Here is a 17403-nt window from a genome sequence, read left to right as displayed (position 1 = left end):
GCGCTTCTCATCAATCGGTGTATCTATACTATATGGCGGTCAGACACCCCGGCAGATTTCTGCAGGAAATGTGCAGGTGCCTTGCAGATCCGGGGTATAAGTGACGGCAGTCCTAGCCACCTGCTTCAGGGTCGAAACGTCTCAGGCTGGGCCGGAGTTCGGCCAGAGTAGGGGAGTTCATCCCTCGACAGGCTCACGCCTTCTGCCGCCCGGAGTTTTGCAGACGGAGTTTTGTTATTGACCCACCCGCCGTTGGCAACCTGAGCACAATGTCAATCCTAATCCATCACTAGGAAAATGTGTCAGTCGGACCGGGGACTGTGGACAAAGGCGTTTTTGGGAATCTAGGATGTCGGTAGCCAAGACGGGTCGCCCCTACATAAAGATCAGCTTTCCGGGATGCTGGGCTCCGCGTTTTAAATGTGGTCGGTAATTTCGGGTTGGATTGGCCTATTTCAAAATATATGGACACAGGATCATGACTCTTTGGATGTCCATCTCCTGCCTGGCCTAGCCGTTTCTCCGCCGGCTGGTGCTCATATAAGAGTCGAAGAACCGAGGACGACCCGATCTCGACTCGGATGAACCCATCAGAGGACGTCCCTCATGGCTTTTCAAGGTATCATGGATTCTTCTACTGGCAAGCCAGTCAACAGACTCGATCGAAAGGATTTGGCGTATCAATTGTTCATCGAACTGCTTTCGTACGTTCCCCTGGCCTTGGCCCACGAAGTCTTTCTGACGTTTGTGGTGTAGGTACCAATTAGCGTCACCAGTACGATGGTAAGTAGCTTGTGCGATAAAAATGAGAAGAGGATGTGCTAAGCGAAAGCAGGATTGAGACACAGCACCACCTCCTTCAGAAAGCGTCTCAAGTCCACCGCTTCATCGAGATTGGCCCTCGGACCACACTCGCAAGAATGGCCAGGAGGTCTGCTGCAGTTCATCACAGTCACCGTGTTCCATCGCAGTGGTCACACTTGCAGTTCCTGTCATACCAGGATGACCAGGCAAAAGTTCTGTATGAATATTCAGACTCTGCAACAGCAGTATCTGTCTCAAAGCCACTGGTGTCTGCTGCAGGTCTCGTGTCCACTGGTATTGCTCCGGAAAGCCGAGCACTATCGTCAGCATCAGCTCCTCCATGCGAGTCTTCTCATGCACCAAGCGCTAGTGTTTCACTGTCAGCTAGGCATGTAGTTCTTGCCTTGACAGCCCAGAAGCTCCGGCGTCCTTTTGACCAAGTGCCCATGGACAAGACAATTCGTGACCTATCAGGAGGTGAGCAGCTCCCACGTTAACATGGTAACGGCATACTTACTTTTTTAGGCAAGTCAACGCTTCAAAATGAGTTAATAGGGGACTTGGTAGCCGAGTTCGGTCGGGTCCCAGAAGGCGTGGAGGATATGTCCTTGATGGCTCTGGCAGAAGCACTTCGGGGAGGGTTTCCCAGCAAGCCCGCCCAGAAAATGTCTGCATTGATCTCCAAGTTTGTTTCGAGTAAGATGCCAGCCGGCTTTCATCAAAGCTCCGCGCAGGACTACCTGCAATCGCAATGGGGTCTAGATAAGACTCATTCCATCGTTGTCATATGCTTTGCGACTACAGTGGAGCCACTGTCTCGCTTGGAGAACTCGGATGCTGCGCGAGCATTTTTTGATGACCTAGTCGCCCGATACGCAGCATTCGAGGGAATTTCCATGGTGCCGGTGGGTGGAACTAATAATGCGGGTGCTTTAATACAATCCACGGTGGTAGATGCTGCCGGTCTTGATGCCCTTCGTAAGGAGCAGCGCGATTTTCATCATAAGCAATTAGATTTGCTTGCCAGGCATCTACAAATTGAGACGGGATTACCGACAGCTTTCTTATCCGACGAGAGATTGAGCCTGGAAGAGAAGCTCGAACAATGGAATGCAGAGTTCGACGATCGATTCCTCGAAGGAATACGGTCTATCTTCAACCTCAAACAGGTCCGGCATTATGACTCTTGGTGGAACTGGGCTCGGGAAGATCTAATCCAATGGCTGCACGAGGTGTCTGAGAGTCCTGTCAGCATTGCTATTCAAGGGATGGATGATCGTTTACGCCGCATCTTAAATCGGTGGGAGCCAACATGTACCGACATTGTCACGGCTCGATTGCAGAGAGTATCCCAGCAAACGCGCGCCCGAGATCTGTCTCGAATCCGCTGTCTTCGTCCTGTGCTTAACGAGATCATGCGGCTGGGCATGCACGCTCAATCTGCCGATCCGGTATACATTCACACCCACGCACCTCTAGAGCCTATAACGACCCTCTCAGACTCTGGGAGACAAAAGTATGACGAAGTCGTTCGTCGATTTCGTAGCTACCCAGATGTTGTCCGTCGAGGGCGCACAGCCCCAGCGACTGCCGAAATAATTCCTTTCGTCCATATCAAGACGCGCGGTGACGAAGAATCCTGGAAATACAATGCCGAGGCTACTGAACTACTCCATACCACGATGGATGTAGGAGTTTCCACTGGATACACCTATTCTGGCAGGGCCGTCCTGGTGACAGGGGCTGGACCAGACTCAATAGGTGCGGAAATAATCCAGGGTCTCTTAGCTGGCGGTGCGCACGTCGTTGTTACCACCAGCCGTGCGGTGTGCAGGAGCGCTGGATTTTATCAGTGGCTGTTCAGGAGGTACGGAGCTCGCGGGGCCTCCTTGACACTCCTTCCAATGAACCAAGCCAGCAAGAAAGACTGCGAGGCTTTAATCGAATACATCTTTAGTCCCGACTCCCCTACCGGCGGAGATTTGGATTTCATAGTCCCATTTGCCGCAATCCCACAGACAGGTGAGCCGGACAATTTAGGCAGCCGCCAGGAGCTGGCACTTCGGGCCATGCTTGTGAATCTTCTGCGATTGGTGGGCCTTGTCCGCCGCGAGAAAGAAAAGCGACGGATAGACACCAGGCCTACCATGGTTATTCTTCCGATGTCATGCAATGAAGGCACCTTCGGCGGTGATGGCTTGTATCCGGAGTCTAAGATCGGGCTAAAGACTCTCTTCAACCGTTTCCACTCAGAAAGCTGGTCGACGTATATCACAGTTTGTGGAGCAGTCATCGGGTGGACCAGAGGAACTGGATTAATGCGTTCGTCAAACATGGTAGCTGCTGAGATGGAGAAGCTAGGCGTGATCACGTTCTCACAAGCCGAGATGGCCTTTAATATACTTACTTTGATGACACCGACCATGGTGTCCCTGGCAGAGGAGACACCTGTGTATGCGGACTTGACAGGTGGCTTTGGAGCAATGTGGAATATCAAAGAACATATCACGAGTAGCCGCGAGAGGCTAGCTAAAGAGCTTCGCCTACGGAAGGCTCTAGCTGAAGAAGAGGCTCATCATGAAACCACGGTCCAAGGACAGCCAGCCCCGCCCAAACTGTATGAACTCAAGCCGAGGGTCAAACGAGCCAACATAGCAGTCGGATTCCCTTCTTTAACAAGCCACCAGGAGTTGACTGCCGGTCTTCTCGATCTCCACGAGATGATTGATCTGTCGCACACTGTCGTTGTTGTGGGATTCTCGGAGCTTGGACCGTGGGGAAGCTCTCGCACAAGATGGGAGATGGAGCATCAAGGTAGATTTTCGTTAGAAGGGTATGTTGAGATGTCCTGGATGATGGGATTGATCAAACATGTGGATGGGGAGCTCAATGGAAAGCCGTATGTTGGCTGGATTGATGCTGAGACCAGAGAGCCTGTCCGCGACGACGAAATCCCTCGGCGATATGACGAGCGCATTATCAGTAACTCCGGATTGCGTTTAATCCAGCCAGATACACTCGACAGTTATGATCCCTCGCGGAAAGAGTTTATGCATGAAGTGGCCGTTGAAGACGACCTGCCTCCATTTGAAAGCTCCAAATCGGTAGCGGAGGCGTTCAAGCTTCGCCATGGAGACAACGTTAATATACAGCCAATCCCCGGTTCGGAGGACTACCGTGTGTCTCTGATGAAAGGAGCGGTCGTCATGATACCCAAAGCAGTTCCATTCCACCAGGTTGTGGGTGGCAGGATTCCCAAGGGGTGGGATCCGCTGCGGTATGGTATTCCAGAGGATATCGTGCAGCAGGTGGACCTTACCACCATGTACGCGCTTTGTTGTGTCGCTGAAGCATTTCTGTCGGCTGGAATTAAGGACCCCTATGAGATATACCAACACATCCACATTTCAGAGTTGGCCAACTGCCTGGGCACAGGCGGCGGTCCTATGAAGATCATCAAGAGCATGTACCGTGACCGCTACCTCGATCGACCAGTGCGAGGAGACATTATACTTGACCATTTCCTTAACACAATGGGTGCATGGGTAAATATGCTGCTCCTGTCCTCCACTGGACCTCTTAAAACCCCTGTCGGTGCATGCGCTACTGCCATTGAATCGTTGGATAGCGGCTGTGAAGCAATCCAGTCAGGCAGATGCAAGGTTGCTATTGTCGGAGGATGTGATGACTACAGTGAAGTAGTTGCGTATGAGTTCGCCAGTATTCAGGCTACGGCCAATAGCACCGAAGAGTTGGCCAAAGGCCGCCTGCCGAGTGAAATATCTCGTCCGACAGCCAGCTCGCGCAGTGGGTTCGCTGAGTCCGCAGGCTGTGGCGCGCAAATACTCATGACTGCCGAACTTGCGCTGCAAATGGGGCTACCCATATATGGCATTGTTGCCTACAATCAACTTGCAAGTGATCAAGTTGGTCGGTCCATCCCAGCCCCAGGGAAAGGGATTCTCACCGCCGGACGAGAATCACCGGAGGCTCGAGATTCGCCATTGCTCGATTTCCATTTCCGACGCAGACGTTTCAACGATGAGGTGGCTCAAATTCAAAACCAATGGCGGGGCGGACGATTAGCCACGACTTGCCAGCCCGCTGAAGCCGCAAGACAGCGCACTATGGAGCAGACAGCAAACCTGAGGGTTCGCGAAGCACAACGCCGGTGGGCCAATGATATTCGCTTGCAGGATCCCTCCATATCCCCAATCAAGGCAGCTCTTGCAACGTGGGGCTTAACAATTGACGACATTGATGTTGCTTCGATGCACGGAACTTCAACAAAAGCCAACGAAATCAACGAAGGAGCGGTGATAAACCTCCAGATGAGCCACCTCGGGAGACGTAATGGAAACCCGCTGCTGTGCGTCTGCCAAAAGTCATTGACCGGGCATCCCAAGGCAGCTGCGGGTGCCTGGCAGCTGAACGGCTGTATGCAGATGTTTCGAGATAGTATCGTCCCGGGGAACCGAAATGCGGATAACGTTGATGGGCAACTCCGCCAATTCGAGCATCTGGTCTACCTGATGGAGCCTATACGAGGAGCGGAGGTGAAAGCAACCATGCTTACGTCTTTTGGATTTGGTCAGAAGGGTGCCCTCACACTCATGATTGCTCCTAGGTATCTCTTCGCTGCCGTTTCAGGTGTACATTTCGAAGAATATCGCGCCCGTGTGACAAGAAGGCAGCGGACAGCAAACCCGGAATTTGTCGGTCGTTTACTCAAGAACTCCCTGGTTCAAGTGAAATCTGAAGCCCCGTGGAAAGGTCCAGAGGCACTGCAGAGTGTCTCTCTCAATCACAACAGTCGTTTAAATGTAGATCAATCGGTGTTTATCCACAAACCGCACGCTGAACGTCAGAGCACCTCTGTTACCAGTGAATCAAAGCCAATGGCAGACGATGGCAAGTCAACAATGACATCGGTGCTCACCCAAACTCTGCTGGAAAGTTTGACTCGGGAATCCGCATGTTCATCTACCAGCGTCGGCGTCGATGTCGAGGAAATCATGGGTATCAACATCGAAAACCAGACTTTCATCCACCGCAACTTCACCTCTGCGGAACGTGAGTACTGTTCCAATTCTCCGAATCCGCGCGCCTCCTATGCAGGCCGGTGGAGTGCCAAGGAAGCCGTGTTCAAGAGCCTTCAGACACCCTCTGTTGGTGCCGGAGCAGCAATGAATGAAATCGAGATTCTACAAACGAAAGGAATCCCCAATGTGCTTGTGCGTGTCCATGTCCTACTTCTCCAGAGGGGATGCTAATCATGGTAGCTTCATGGAAACGCCCAAGCGATCGCTGCTTCCAAGGGTATTAGCAGCATCGAGGTGACTATCAGTCATTCCGCAGGGACAGCAATTGCGGTGGCTCTGGCAATGCGAGGACCGTCAGGCAGACTTGACTGATCCGGATCCCATCGGCAGAGTTAGAGGGTAATCTCTGTATTTATCTACTTGAATCAGTCCGAATAGCCAAACGAAGACAACTACAGTTAGACACAGTTAGCATCCAGTATATAGTGAGCATGGTTGTTGACAGGCCATGATTTCTCTCTAGTTGCTCTCGGCTGGCGGTCTCGACGCGTCGCGCCGGAATGCCACAGCAGTTGGTTTGGTTCCGCGACTTCGCGTTAAAGCGAGTCACTATTGTAGATAGCGATTAAGATCTGCCACTGGTTCACCTCGTAACGACTCTGAAGATATGCAATCAGAGAAGATGAGGTATTTGACAGGAGGTTGCGATGGAGTGGAACGTGGAAGAAGTACAGAGCTGAGGAGCTGCTCGTGACCCCGCTAAGCCCAATTTGATTTCCCTCTCCGCCTGCCTAACTGGGAACCTTACCGGTGGATTCGGTTTAATACTTTCCCCGCTATCCCGCCTCGCTAGTATAGTTAGTGTCCGCGCACGCCAATGATGATCAACACACACTTCGAAACCAACCCCACTCTCATCCTTGGACAATCATTTAGACAGAACGAGGACGAGAAAGAACGCATCAGAAAAAGGGAAATAAATCGCACCTGCAGATCCCAACCACTATCTACTCAAGGCCGAATCCCTGCTCCACTGTTCACAGCCGCGCCTGTGACCTCTACGCGTCATTGCCACCAACAGCTCACCAGATTACAAACAACTCTCCCTTCCATTGTAGGGGAAATATACTGAAGAAGAGAGCCACGGAAAGCATACCGAGGAAAGATTGAGGCACGCTGGGGAGCAGTTTAAGCAGTTTGAGGAACAACAGGCGGGGTGCAGGATGAAGGGACAGGAGGGGGAGAGCAGACGACATTCGAGGAATATATACGAAATTGCCACAGCTCATTCTCGCAAGCGTTGAAACTCGAAACACCAGTTTGCTCCGCAGGAACCGCACCCCTCCCCCCCCCCAAGATACTGCCCAAAGCGACCAGGACTATGGTCCGAGTGTCCATCTCAGCAACAACGACTTTACAGTTCCGTTTGTAGATATCTACAGCCGACGCAGGTGGACGCGCCACGATTATTCACGTCTCACCTCGCGCTACAAGACACTTCCCGACAGTTTGTTTGTAAGCCGATCAGCAGTGAGCAAAGATAGGAACATGGTACGAATTGACGCGAAAGACCTGTTCCCACCCTTTTCCGCCGGCATTCTGCAGATTCGGCTCGACATTCTTGAACGATTGGTCAACCTGCGCGTTGATGTCTCTGTAGAAGACGCCCGTGGTAGGATCCCAGCCACCTGAATAGTCAACTTTTATACACGTCTTGTCCCAAGTTGTCGAGACCGCAGGTTTGAGTGCTTACCTTGACCGGAACATTCAATGCGGTCCCCAATGCGCACCGCCTGGATGTATTTGAAACCCTTCTGGTTGTTCTTTCCAACACCTTCGTGGCTTTAGTAGGTTAGGTGGGACATGGTGCAGTATTCCAGATGGCAATTGATGGAGGTGCAAGAATTGCAGGTTATTCCCATTGCCGTTGGAGTGCGCCCACTTATGTACCGGAACCAGCTCCGTCAATGGAATATATCTTCCGCTCGATGAGGTCATCACAGAACAGTGGACAAAGAAATGTCCCCAATCCCTACCAGCTCACTCCCCTCAGCTTTTCCACGAGGTCAAACATCTTTAATACCAGCCCGCGACTAATTTCCCGCCTGAAAACCTTCTTTCAATCCAATGCCTCCAGATTGGTACCAGGCAACGACCAAAAAGTCCCCACATCTTATCTTATCGCTGTTGCCTTGGCGCGTCCGCTCGATCCGATCGACATCATCGCTCGATCTCTCTGCCTGCTAGTACTCCGCACTACAATAGGGGGTGCAGGGATCAATCTCTCCTGAGCTTTCTCGCGCGCGCACAATGGCTTGATAACCTTTATTTTACCGTGGTGTGTCGCCATGCCCACAGACAATCACATAAAACGCAAACCGGTCCCTCAACCTTCCGCCGATGGAACTGTTCGCGGCGTGATCGCCCTCTCGACTTCGACACCCAGGGAAGTACCGTCGCTGCTGCGACCAGGGCCACAACCACAACCACCACCAGAGCCAGAACCGCGATCGCGATCGCGATTACAGCCTCCACTTCAATTGCAACCAGGACCTCAGCAACAACAAAAACCACCTTATCATCATCATCATCATCATAACCATTCTCCTCATCCACCGCCCGCCTATGCGCCTCGAGTCCCAGAACGCCCTATCCCCATCCGCTCCGCGACAACCCCCAATGACCACCACCACTACGACAACAACAACAACAACCTCGACCCCCAACTCCAAACAGCCATGCCTCCCGACCACGCACGCCAAATCCCCCACCCCCTCCACGCTCCTTCACCACACAACCCCTCGCCTCCAACACCAACACCGACACCAGCACCCCCAAGCCACCAAAACCCACCACCCCTCCGCCGCCCAAAAAGCCTACAGCTCAACCCTCTACTTTCTCGGCGGGCTAATAGCGCACCCCACAAACAGCACAAAACAGCACACAATCCTGCGCCACTCCCCCGGAGTTATCTTCTACCGAGGAAGCACAACCTCCCTCACCCTATCCCTCTTTTCCTCCACACCCCTCCCAGCAGACCGCACTTTATGGCTCCAAAGCAAAGGCTGGAGCGGCAAGACGGGAATGCGAACAAAAGCCCTCCTTCACCTCACCGACTCCTGGCTGGAGGTTACCCCAACTCTCCCAGCGCAAGCCTCCCAAGTCGACCCGGCTGACGAACGAGCCTGGCAGCGCGACATCGCCAAATTTCGGAAAAAGGCTACCGGGCGGGCGGTGGGACATGTGTTGCGGGAAACGGTAGTGGTGAGGGTTCCTGTGGAGGCGGGGGACGGGTACTTTCAGGTTGTGTTGTGTGGAGGAGGTGGCGAGAGGAATAGAAAGAAGGTGTTGTGTTATAGTCCTGTGTTCCGGGTGTTGTCGACGAGCTATAGTCCGAGTTCGGTGCGTGGGGCCAGTTTGGCGACGATGCCGTTGGAGGTGGGCGCGTTGGTGCTGGGCATGTATGCGCAGACGGCGGCGGAGGCGGTTGTGGCCCCCGTTACGGCGGCCGTGAAGGGGAGGGTTAAGGCGGTGCAGCCGTCGTGGGTGAAGGAGACAGCGGTGCAGACAGTTTATGAGGTTAGTGGGGCCGGAGGGATGGTGGGGGAGGTTTTAAGGCGTGGGGATGGGAGGGAGGTAGAAGGTGGGTATCAGATGGGTGTGTCGGAGGAGGGGCCTAAAGCGCCGTTTCCAGTGGATTTTACGGCGAGGGTGGATGGCGATGGGGGAGAGGAGGGGGGGAGGCTTAGACTGAGGAGGGTCCCGGATGCTGTGGCAGAGAGGTATCATGGGTTCTTCTTCGGGTGGGCGAGGATGGAGGTTGGTGCTGGGCCGTGGCTGGGTGTCATTCTCTCGATTGTGTACTGGGACCCAACGCAGGAAACGAGGGTGAATCTCTCCCAGGCCATGACGAAAGTCACAACTCTCCGATTTATCGATGACCCTATTTTACCTGCTGGACAGTCCCGTCTGCAGATCCGACTCATGGGGTTTCTTCGTCCGGATATTCCCCCTCCGAGAGGCCAGACAGAAAGGGAGCTCATCGCTGCGCGAGACGCTGCAGCTGAGGCGGCGATGCTCGCTGACGCGTGTGATGTGGCTCACGTGCAGGGTATCCTGGAACATCCTGCTTGGGCCGCGGAATCTCTGGTGTCCAGAGCAGACGGGAATAGCAGTTGGAGTGTCGAGAATGTCAAGTACCATGGACAAAGGCTCGCGGGGAAGATGCCTCTGCATTGGGTTGGGGTGAGGGCGCAGACGGCTGAGGTCAGAGATAAGAAGATTGCGGTGAATGGGTTCTATATTGTCAGGGGATGATCGTCATTCGATTCTTGGAGATATGTGCTTTTCAATGGTTCAATATGGGGTGCAAGTGGGAGTTGGTATATTGGTGTTTGGAAGTAGGGGTGTTGGATATGAGGCCGTTCATAGTATCCCTATGTCGGTATATCCTTCCCGGGGTGGGAGCGGATATTCAATTCACCCACCCCACCATCCTCGACATGATATACTGGAGAGATGAAATGCTGGACTTGGTTATCCTTCGCTCTTCAGTGAAAGGGAACCATATTGAAGGTCGCCTGTCACTGTAAATTCGCCTATCCTGTGACTCTAACTGTAGTAGGTCATCTATACCAACCGTTTTTTTATTTCCCTTCCTCTTCATCTCCATATATCTAACCACTCAACCGACCTACTAAGAGTCGGAATTCCCACAGCCTGTCCGCTCTGCTGAGCGTTTGCTCTTATAAATAAATATCATCGTGTCTGTCAATGTAAAGCTTCATAATCTTCCGTATGAAGACAAACTTCCGCGTTCACACCCCCATAACAGACCTTGCAGTCTGAATTGTATCGAAGAATATAATATATGGGGAAATCGGAGTGATCCCTAGAGTCAGCACATATCATTGCTGCGGTACTTTCATTAGTAACAAGGTCAAGCCAATATATGCATCTGTGGAGTTTCCAGTATCTAAATCGCATTACAAGTAAGGGTGTTGCTACTAGCTTAGCAAACCAGATACCCGAATAGGATTGATACACATTCTGATCTCATATCGGGGAACGCGGACTTGAAAGGAAATTGCCCAATTTCTACTCTACCTTACATCACAACATAGTACCATATTAAAACACATATACAATGGTCGGGACTGATGGATGACATTATTGACTGAAGCACTCCATACGACAAAGGAGAAGCGTTGGAGGCGTTGCGAGAAACTGGAACGTACCAGGCATGGCCTATTTTTTTTCACGGACACAATGATCAAGGACACAAAAAATGACCCAGGACGGCAAGAAAGCTAATCAATAGTCAACTGTCCCTGGGTATTTATCTTCTGTCATAGGAGGAGGGAACAAAAGATTAGTTTGGCTTAGCTACCAACTTAAAACAAGACCAACAAAGATGAGAGTTCTCCGTATGCCTGACCGTGAGGAGCATTCTGGGCAAGTACATTTGTTCAGCTTCCAGTACGCTGGTCTTTGCGCGACACGGGAGTTATTTGATAAATACAAATATTTGGTCAAGAAATTGTTTTCATACCCGGTTATTTCCTCTCCCGGTAAAATCTGCCGGTGAAAGATTTGTATATCGCTCGAGATGAAAGAAATATTAAAATAGCAGGATGTCGGATGTAGTGCTGGGATAGATGCCTGGGCGTATTCGTATTCCCTTCCTTGGCTGAGGAAGTGAATTGAATGATGCAACCTGGGAAGGTTCCCAAAACGGCAGTCACGACCCACCCCGCCTTTATAAAAGCCCCCTCTCCCCCCTCGAGACCTTTCTTCTTACTTTCTTTCCTCTCCCACACACCGTGATGAGCTCCCAGCAGTCTTGGTCGGGATCAGTATTCTCGGGCCTATATGAGAAGAGGAGAGTTCACCCAACTTCCATCTTACTCACCAGGTCACTACGAGGATATGATCCGCCGGGACTCTGCTCGTACCTGTACGGGGCCTAGAGTTGACAAGATAGCTGTTGGGAATCATCGCGGTGCTGTGTGACAATGTCTAGCACCCTAGTGCGTGTAGGGTCCTGCTAGACCGACAAGGCTAGCACCTTCGGGTCCAGCTAGCGCTCTCTTTTCCATCCCATCATGAGCCACGGTATACCGTGGACATGGAGGGGTAGGATAAGGTGAAGTAGCAGCGCCATTACATCATGATCCTCGGTAGCGTGGAGTACCGCCGCTGCAAAAGTGTCCAACTAGATATATTAAACAGCTCATTTTGGCCAGATTCACATAGTGACTTTGACCACCTTGAAACTCGTGAAAACCCACTTTTTTTAATACTGCCAAGCCACCAAGACTCGAATATGAGTCCGCTGGAGTGAAACCCTGATTGCACACTACGTTGGGCCGAAGGTGGATGAACCGATGGAACGATCAGGGACAGCCCACTGGGGCTGTGCGTGTCAGCCCTAGGCTGGTGGAACAAGCACCCCCAGCTAATCATATCCTCAGTGCGTGACTGCGCCACTTGGTGCCTGACCCGGGCTGGATTAGCGGGGTCTCAGGCAGCCCCGCGGCCCCACGCCATGGCGGATCGACTGCCCAAACATCCCCAACCCGCACAGCCACGTCCTCCCCCCTCTCTCTCTCACTTAAGAAGCGCCAACCCAACCATCCCATCCTGTCTTTCTTTCTCACCACTTCTCTTCTCGTTCCTCCCTCAACTCGACCATCCCCTCCATCCATCTTCACCTCCTCAAACCACCACCTCAACCCCCACCATGTCCGCCCAAGAATACTTCGGTGGCAGCCCCGCCCCGGGCAACGGTGATCGGCGTCAGCAGAACCCCTCACCCTGGTCCTCTCCAGCCATCAACACCCCCAGCTCGACCGGCTACGGCTCCTACCCGCCCTCCATGGAGAGCAGCCAGGAGCGCTTCGGCTCCGCCTCTCCCTACCCCCAGCAAAACTACAGCCCTTACCCCCTCACTCGCCCCAGCCCGGCTACAACAACAACTACAACGGCGGACGCCCCCCCTACCCGCAGCAAGAAGGCTACGGCTCCCCCCAACAGCCCCCACCCTACTCCACGGACGGCAACCCCACGGATCCCGCCGAGGCCGCCGAGCACGAGAAAGGCCTGATGGGCGCCCTCGCCGGCGGCGCGGCCGGCGGCTTCGCAGGACACAAGGTCAACCACGGGATCCTGGGCACGATCGGCGGGGCGATGATGGGATCCGTCGCGGAAGACGGCATCAAGAAGCACAAGGAGAAGAAAGAGGCTGAAGAGCGCCACCGGATGGAGATGGAGCAGCGTCAGCGCTATGAGATGGAACAGCAGCAACGCCAGCGCTACGAGATGGAACAGCGTCAGCGCTACGACCAGGACCACCACCACCACCACCACCACTGCCACTCTCCCCCCGTGCAGGCCATGCGGGGGAACTTCTCCGCCTCGGCGCGGGACATCCGTCTCGAGGGGCTCGATCTGGTGGCACACTGTGGTCGCGTGTCCGGGGAGCTGGAGCGGTCGTATTTGCCGCTGAATGCGGTGTTGACGAACCGCTGGGGAGACTTTGCGTGGTCCCGCGAGGGGAACTTTGGGGCGTCGGCGCGGAATGTGCGGTTGGTTGATGGGGGGAGGGTGCTTGAGGCGGAGTTGGGCGATGGTAGTGGCGGTTGGAAGAGGAGTTTTGTCAGGTTGGATGAGAGGATCACGAACCAGAATGGTCATTTGGTCTTTTTAGATTAGAGGTGATTGATTGTGGTGGAGGGGGGTTTTGGTTCTTTTCTTGTATCTCTGGTCTGGATGATTGGATGGATATTATTATTATGGATTGATAGCCTTGGTATCAGATTGTTAATATTGGTTTGATTTGTGCTGTTCTAGTGGAGCACTTTGGAAATGGGACATTTTCGGATGAAATTAACTACTCCGGTCTCTATCATGATCTTGTCACAATGGCGATCTCTTGGCAAGATATGCTCGCGTCTTGGGAAGTTGAACTGCCAGACAATACGAAGCAACCAAGGCCTCGGTGGAGAGGCATGAACGGAGAGATTGCACAAGCTATAACAAAAGCCCAGCAACAGAAGCCAAGCCAAGCCAAGCCAAGCAACAAAAATGAACCCAACCCGAGACCACCCACCGACCACCTATCGTCGATCGAAGTACCAACAGTGTACAGAGTACGGCACGACCATACAAGCGCCCGCCAGAAAATCACTACACATCAAAATCCGAAACCAAGCCCGCCTTCTCCCTCCGTCCCATGAAACTGAAATACCAAGTGGGCTCGCCATGACTGATGCGACACTTGGAGTCATAGCTCTGATAACGTTCCCAGTAGTGCCAATAGTCATCATCATGACTACCATGCAAACGCAGATTCTTTGTCTTATCCATGCAATCCAGACACAAGCCACCGAAATAATTCCTGACGCGGTCGTTGACTGACCTGACGGTGGCATCCCAGTTGATGTTACAGGACATGCAGTGCTTCGGTTCGCCGGCGGCGCTGTCTACGCGCTTCCGCATCCTGCTCTGGCTGAAGCCGTTCAGACGGACAAGGATATCGTCGATGCTGGTTTTCTTCATGCTGTCTTCCAGCGGCCAGACGTTGATGCGGCGCAGCTCGCGCAGATATTCGAACACAGTGAGTTCTTTGCATCCGCAGGTTCCGCATGCGACGAGTGTGCCGAGTCTTTCGAAAAGTCCACTGTGCAGGATTGTTCGGAGGCGGCCGCGGGCGGCGTTCAGCTGCTCTGGTTCGGGCGTTAGCTGGTGGTTCTCGTTCTTCCCTGGGAAGGAATTTGTCCTTTATCGGGATATGAACTCACGTGGTACGCGGGATGGCAGATGCATTTGTCTTATCGATGTCGGATTGATCTCGGTAATCGGGCCGGGGCTGTTATAGACAAGAGTCTTGGTAGCGTGCTGGAAAAGCTGCGGACAGTCGAAAGCAAAAGCAGGGGAAAGGATCTTTCTCTCGAGGTCGTAGTCGTTGTCATTCCCCTTGTTTCTCTCTTTTGCCAGTTCGATCTTGCCCCAAGAACCGACCCATTTGCTATATAACTTCCGGTCGATCTGATACTTGTCATGGGCGAGAACAAGGTACCAAATATCTTCAATGGCGACAGCGCTCTTGTCCATGTTGTCGAGAGTGTCGTGTAGTCCACGGAGCAGGATCTCCATCGCGGTTATGTGGTCGTCCTTCAGACTGATAGCGTCGGACTTGGACTCGGCCCACTTGTTTCCTTGAAGCATGGCACGGAAGTATTCGCTGTTTTCTGTGAGCTTGGCGCGGGACACCGACATCGTCATTGTTCTGGCGAGGGTGTCATTTTCTGTGTTGGCTGCTTCGTCGACGAGAATGTCGAGGTCGCTGGGTGAGAAAATCTGGATAGACATTGTGGGTAGTGAGGACAGGAGTTGGATGTGATAGAACAGATAATGTTAAAAGTAAAAGACTGAGAAAGTGGATAATAAATCTGTTTCTCAAAGAAGTGATAGAACAAGTAAGTGACGAAGTTGAGAAAGAATGATAGAAGAATCAGAGAGGGAGCAATAGAAAGACAAGACCGGTGGGGGGATATGGCTGTTTATATAGTCGAAATGAGTGAATTCTGTGTCACCTTTCCAGGTCCACCATCGGAGGGGAAGATACATGCTTGGATCATTCACTTGCCGTCGGATTTCCTGCGCCCCTTGGATCCAGCATGGGTTGAGGCCAGGCTTGAGGATGACGGTGAGGCGAAGAAGTTGGGTTTGTAGCTGTTCGTGGAGCAGAGGGGCAATCATCACTTTATGCTTGATGTTGTAAATTCTCTCTCGCGTAGTTAGTTGTTTCGGTAGACGAGAATGAAATGACATGTCTGGCCCTTATCTGGTATCGAGCAGTGGAGTTGATTCCATTGAATATAAGAGGGTTGCTGGTCTGGACTGTCAGTTTGGCTCCAAGTAGTGCGTATCTCGCTTGGGAGAGGGAGAGGTGGGAGAGACGGGAGACATGATTATCCTTATAGGTGTTATAGCAGAGTAGTAATATTTCTCTGACGTGATACGCAACCCCTCTGATACTAAGATATATAAAAAAGGTGAGATTACTATGGGTTTTCCTTGAAATACATTTAGCTATGGTCTATACGATGATAATGACCCTATACAGTTAACCAGTTGGCTAACTGTAAAACCGAGGAGGTAGTTACTATACCTCCCACCATTACTGACCGACCTTGAAAAGCTACACTAGCCGAACCATGACCCTACTCTCCACCCCAAATACAACTCCAGCCAATGCAATGTAGTCACAATCTATCAAACTCATACGCCCCACATACATGCCCAGCTATATACACGTCAACAAAGCAGACTAAACACCAACACTGTACATCAACCTCCCCACTCTCACCTCCTCTTAAACAACAACACCACCGTCCCCATCCCCGTCCTCAACCTCCCATCCCATTCCCACCCCTCCCCCTCCCCTTGCGCCTCCAAAATCGCCCCTCTCACCCCCCTAACCGCAACAGCCACGCAATCCCCCTCCGTCCCCACCAGCCCCGGATTCGCCTCCCTCCACCTCGTTACCATACTCGCCGTGGCGAACCCCCTCTCCAACTCCTCGATGGTCATCTCACTCCCCCCACCAAAGAAATCCTTCCCATCCGTCAATACCCCATCGCGATCCCACTCGCGGCGCACAAATTCACTCTCTGGAAACTCCGGTACAGCCGGGGAGACAGTCCAGGGCAGAGGGAGGTCGTCGTACATGTCTCGGGAGAGGCGGTTTTGCGGGAGCGTGTGGGGTGCCAGCGCATTGAGTTCGAGGTCGAAGAGGGCTTTTTGTACCAAGGGGGCGTGGGGGGTTGATGGGTCTTTTCTTTGAGTTGGAACTTGGCTGGTGAGGGTGAGGGTGGGGGCGGAGCGGGTGGGGAGGAGTGGGGAGGGGTGGGGTGGAAAGTAGAACTCGAAGGGGGACGGAAGGGGGGAGACAGACGGCAGTAAAAGGAGGAGCGGGTCCAGAGCGCGACCGTTCCGCCCGGCTTGACGGTCTTGGCGGCGGAGGACCAGAGTTCCGGCATGGAAAACCAGTGGGCCTGATACAAATAGCATTAGATTGGCGTTATTGTCACTTTGTTTATGACGACGAGGACGAGAGGAGAATTGGAGCGGATAAACTGAAGACAGATAGAGAGAGAGAGAGAGAGAGAGAAAGATACCGCCATAGCAGCAACCAACAAATCCACCCCACCTCCTTCCAACCCGGGTACGCTATCACACTCCTCCGCCCCGAGAACATGATACGAGATAGACGCCTCCGCGGCTGTATTTCCGCCCAGACCTCGAGCTGTCTGGATCATCTCCTGGCCCGCGTCAATTCCCACGACGCGCTGGAATGATCGGGCAAGATCGCGCGTGGCATTGCCCGGGCCGCAGCCGACGTCGAGGAGAGTGTGGAAGGTTCCCCCAGTTTGCTCGTGGTGGCGGAGGACGATGTCGTAGAGTTCCTTGGGGTAGGAGGTGCGGGCTTCGGCGTATTTTTGGGCCTGCGTGCTGGTGTAATTTCGGAAAGTCGGGTCCGACATTTGGATTT

At 52.9% G+C, this 17403-nt stretch overlaps 7 protein-coding genes across 7 annotated transcripts; 3 read left to right on the top strand and 4 right to left on the bottom strand.

Moving 5' to 3' along the window:
- The first annotated feature begins 480 nt into the window (after positions 1-480).
- BO70DRAFT_430530 (uncharacterized protein) lies at positions 481-6511 on the top strand. Its single transcript, XM_025548165.1, has 5 exons — positions 481-704; positions 757-783; positions 836-1281; positions 1330-6038; positions 6087-6511. The coding sequence occupies exons 1-5, from the start codon at positions 607-609 to the stop codon at positions 6216-6218; spliced, it is 5412 nt and encodes a 1803-aa protein (XP_025397770.1). The 5' UTR covers positions 481-606; the 3' UTR covers positions 6219-6511.
- A 242-nt stretch (positions 6512-6753) lies between these two features.
- On the bottom strand, positions 6754-7493 carry BO70DRAFT_363558 (uncharacterized protein). Its single transcript, XM_025543600.1, has one exon. It carries the CDS (start codon positions 7100-7102, stop codon positions 6929-6931), a length of 174 nt encoding a protein of 57 aa, XP_025397769.1. The 5' UTR covers positions 7103-7493; the 3' UTR covers positions 6754-6928.
- On the bottom strand, positions 7371-7920 carry BO70DRAFT_397896 (uncharacterized protein; the record flags this gene model as incomplete). Its single annotated transcript, XM_025546743.1, has 3 exons — positions 7371-7534; positions 7600-7688; positions 7883-7920. The coding sequence occupies 3 exons, from the start codon at positions 7918-7920 to the stop codon at positions 7371-7373; spliced, it is 291 nt and encodes a 96-aa protein (XP_025397768.1).
- A 91-nt stretch (positions 7921-8011) lies between these two features.
- BO70DRAFT_317882 (LipA and NB-ARC domain protein) lies at positions 8012-10445 on the top strand. Its single transcript, XM_025540400.1, has 2 exons — positions 8012-8482; positions 8676-10445. Exons 1-2 carry the CDS (start codon positions 8195-8197, stop codon positions 10161-10163), a joined length of 1776 nt encoding a protein of 591 aa, XP_025397767.1. The 5' UTR covers positions 8012-8194; the 3' UTR covers positions 10164-10445.
- Positions 10446-12538: 2093 nt separating this feature from the next.
- On the top strand, positions 12539-13908 carry BO70DRAFT_363557 (CVNH domain-containing protein). Its single transcript, XM_025543599.1, has 2 exons — positions 12539-12643; positions 12772-13908. Exons 1-2 carry the CDS (start codon positions 12589-12591, stop codon positions 13557-13559), a joined length of 843 nt encoding a protein of 280 aa, XP_025397766.1. The 5' UTR covers positions 12539-12588; the 3' UTR covers positions 13560-13908.
- A 125-nt stretch (positions 13909-14033) lies between these two features.
- On the bottom strand, positions 14034-15125 carry BO70DRAFT_388391 (uncharacterized protein; the record flags this gene model as incomplete). The annotated part of the gene is made up of 2 exons (XM_025545987.1): positions 14034-14572; positions 14648-15125. The coding sequence occupies 2 exons, from the start codon at positions 15123-15125 to the stop codon at positions 14034-14036; spliced, it is 1017 nt and encodes a 338-aa protein (XP_025397765.1).
- A 1089-nt stretch (positions 15126-16214) lies between these two features.
- On the bottom strand, positions 16215-17395 carry BO70DRAFT_388390 (class I SAM-dependent methyltransferase; the record flags this gene model as incomplete). Its single annotated transcript, XM_025545986.1, has 3 exons — positions 16215-16684; positions 16807-16906; positions 17057-17395. 3 exons carry the CDS (start codon positions 17393-17395, stop codon positions 16215-16217), a joined length of 909 nt encoding a protein of 302 aa, XP_025397764.1.
- Positions 17396-17403: the final 8 nt, after the last annotated feature.

The sequence above is a fragment of the Aspergillus heteromorphus genome, assembly GCF_003184545.1.
Source record: "Aspergillus heteromorphus CBS 117.55 chromosome Unknown BO70scaffold_19, whole genome shotgun sequence".
Lineage (NCBI taxonomy): Eukaryota > Fungi > Ascomycota > Eurotiomycetes > Eurotiales > Aspergillaceae > Aspergillus > Aspergillus heteromorphus.
Note: the sequence above shows the minus strand (reverse complement) of the source record. Positions and strands in the feature narration are given on the sequence as shown.

Coding starts and splice junctions, on each gene's coding strand:
- BO70DRAFT_430530 (XM_025548165.1), top strand. CDS start 607: ATGGCTTTTCAAGGTATCATGGATTCTTCTACTGGCAAGCCAGTCAAC. Junction 784..835: donor TTAGCGTCACCAGTACGATG/GTAAGTAGCTTG, acceptor AAGCGAAAGCAG/GATTGAGACACAGCACCACC. Junction 6,039..6,086: donor AAGGAATCCCCAATGTGCTT/GTGCGTGTCCAT, acceptor TAATCATGGTAG/CTTCATGGAAACGCCCAAGC.
- BO70DRAFT_363558 (XM_025543600.1), bottom strand. CDS start 7,102: ATGTCGTCTGCTCTCCCCCTCCTGTCCCTTCATCCTGCACCCCGCCTG.
- BO70DRAFT_317882 (XM_025540400.1), top strand. CDS start 8,195: ATGCCCACAGACAATCACATAAAACGCAAACCGGTCCCTCAACCTTCC. Junction 8,483..8,675: donor CGCCCGCCTATGCGCCTCGA/GTCCCAGAACGC, acceptor CACCGACACCAG/CACCCCCAAGCCACCAAAAC.
- BO70DRAFT_363557 (XM_025543599.1), top strand. CDS start 12,589: ATGTCCGCCCAAGAATACTTCGGTGGCAGCCCCGCCCCGGGCAACGGT. Junction 12,644..12,771: donor CCCGGGCAACGGTGATCGGC/GTCAGCAGAACC, acceptor CCCTACCCCCAG/CAAAACTACAGCCCTTACCC.